At 68.4% G+C, this 2,185-nt stretch overlaps 1 protein-coding gene across 1 annotated transcript in view; it reads right to left on the bottom strand.

Moving 5' to 3' along the window:
• Positions 1–1,564, bottom strand: part of MNEG_14633 (hypothetical protein) — a gene marked incomplete at both ends in the record, with an annotated part of 3,020 nt that extends 1,456 nt beyond the window's left edge. Inside the window, 3 exons of the mRNA XM_014036895.1 lie at positions 249–587; positions 913–1,322; positions 1,507–1,564. Coding sequence (XP_013892349.1) covers positions 249–587; positions 913–1,322; positions 1,507–1,564 — 807 coding nt within the window. The remainder of the gene's footprint in view (positions 1–248; positions 588–912; positions 1,323–1,506) is intronic.
• Positions 1,565–2,185: the final 621 nt, after the last annotated feature.

Genomic DNA, 2,185 nt, shown 5'->3' with positions numbered 1-2,185 from the left:
GGGGTGCGGTGCGGTGGGGAGGGGGTGTTATCATTCCTACATACACATCCGGCTGAGTGGGGTGCAGTGGGGTTGTGAAATGACACGATATGTGTCTATGACAAGGGCGTGACAGGAGAGCACAGGCAGGCAGAGAGCAAGCAGCGGGCATGCAGACAAGGCGCGGCTCGACAGCGAGCGCGGGCTACGGGGCTAAGCTGCGGGCGCCCCGCGCCCGTGCGGGCGCGCAGTGCCCAGCCCGCCCGCACCTTCCGGGGGTGCACCGGCAAGTGGCGCTCGCAGGTAATGTGCCGCTGCTGCGCGCGCGCAAAGCCGGGCGCGGCGCCGGACAGCCCATACTCCCGGGCAGCGAGCAGCCGCGCGGTGTTGACCAGGCCGCCGCCGCCGTCGCCGCCGCCGCCGCCCTCGCGCCGCTGCTGCCGCTCCCGGCGGGAGCTGGAGGATGGCGGCTGCTGCTGCTGCTGCTGCGGAGGCGGCGCGGCGGTGGCGGCTCGGCTGCGAGTGACCACTGCCGGCGCCTCCTGCGCTTGCGGTGGCTGCGTCCTGCGGCGCTTCTCCGCGGGCGTGCTGCCGCGCCCGATCAGCGGCTGCGCAGCAGACAGGCGCACATGGGACAGTCAGTTGGGGTGTGGTGAGGGGACATGGGTCCCGATAGAGGCAAAAGAGTCACAAGCGCCCAGCGACCTGCAAATAGCCGCAACCCTCACAGCCCCACCACCTGCGGGCGTGCCAACAGCCCTCCCAATTCGCTGCACGCCCACGCGGGCGCCGCCACCCCTGCGCCCCCGCCCCAGCCGACGGCGCCCCGCAGCGGCGCTGCCCTCGCGGCGTGCCACCCCCGCCGGACCAAGGGTCCGAGCGTGCGCCTTGCCGCACGCCCGGCCACCCCACCGACCCCGCGCAGTGCCTCACCACGTCCCGCGGCCCCGCCCCCGCGGTGCTCATCCGCACATCCATCACGATCGGCTGCTCCTCCGGGCTCAGAGGCTCCGGCGGGGCGTCGCTGAGCCGCCGGCAGCCCGCGAACAGCTGGGAGCGCTGCGCGCGACCGAGGTGCGCGCCGTGCATAAACCAGAGCGGCGTGTTTGCCTCAAGCAGCTCGCCGTCGCTGTCCGAGGCGTCCTCGTCGTCGTCTTCCTCGTATTCATCGTCGTCCTCGTCCTCGTCATCGTCCTCATCCTCGTCCTCGTCGAGTTCGTAGCTGGCCGGGTCGCCGCTGGGCATGTCGTCCGCAGCGGCCGCGGCGGCGCGGTCGTCGTCGTCGCCGCCATCGCTGCCGTTGCGGCGAGCCTCCGCGGCGGCGCCGTCTTCAGGCGTGGCGTCTGGGGAGCGCGAGTACCGATTTCGGGAAATGGGGAGGGGCCGGCGGGGGCCGAGCAGCGGCAGCGAGGGGCAAGCGCTCGGTGCGTTGGCACCACAGAGCAGCGAGCCGGGCGGGGTGTCCGCAGTCGCGCGTCTGGCCAGCAGCAGGTGATTGCACAGCCAGAAAAATTCGATTGTGCTCACCGCCATCGCTCTGCGCGCCCAGACAGGCTAGCCAGCGACTCCCCGAGCCCTCAGCCATCCTGGTTCCCAGATCCTGCGATATATGTGGGCCCTACTGAACTCCACTGAGTTCTGAGGTACCTCCAGATAAATGCCGTGCGGCCTGATGAGGCAGCGCCGCGAGTTGGGGCAGCACAAGTCGCACACGCGATCTTTGATGTCACTCTGCACGTAACTCGACCTTTGGTAGTGGTGACGAAGGGCTCCTTCGTGCGTCGCTTCCGTTTTAATTGTAGGTCATATGTGCTGCTACTGCATGGGTGCCGTCGGGGGGCCAGGGCGTGGCCAATGAGGTCCGCAATCTCAGTCGGTTGAGCCCATGTGCGCAACCACCCTCCTGCGTGCGTACCAACTTGCGCCCGGCTGTCGGTCGGTGCAGCACGCGGGCGGCTTGCACAGCTGCCGTGCATGTCTGTGACACTCAATCTCGTGTCAGAAAGTGTCTCCCTGCTTACACGACCCATCAACTCCAATTTTCGGGGCGACGCCGTCGCCAACACGACCATGCATGCAAGTGTGCTGGTGCAGGGCGGTGGACAAGTGGCAAAATGCGACTCGGCTCGTGCACAGGCGGCGCAGGGTGAGGTGCTACATACAGTTGTCAGGGTTAGTTTGAGGGCCACGGGAATGTTGATACGGC

Source organism: Monoraphidium neglectum (genome assembly GCF_000611645.1).
Source record: "Monoraphidium neglectum strain SAG 48.87 unplaced genomic scaffold scaffold04640, whole genome shotgun sequence".
Classification (NCBI taxonomy): domain Eukaryota; kingdom Viridiplantae; phylum Chlorophyta; class Chlorophyceae; order Sphaeropleales; family Selenastraceae; genus Monoraphidium; species Monoraphidium neglectum.
The sequence above is the reverse complement of the archived record's forward strand: the minus strand, read 5'-3'. Positions and strand labels throughout refer to the sequence as shown.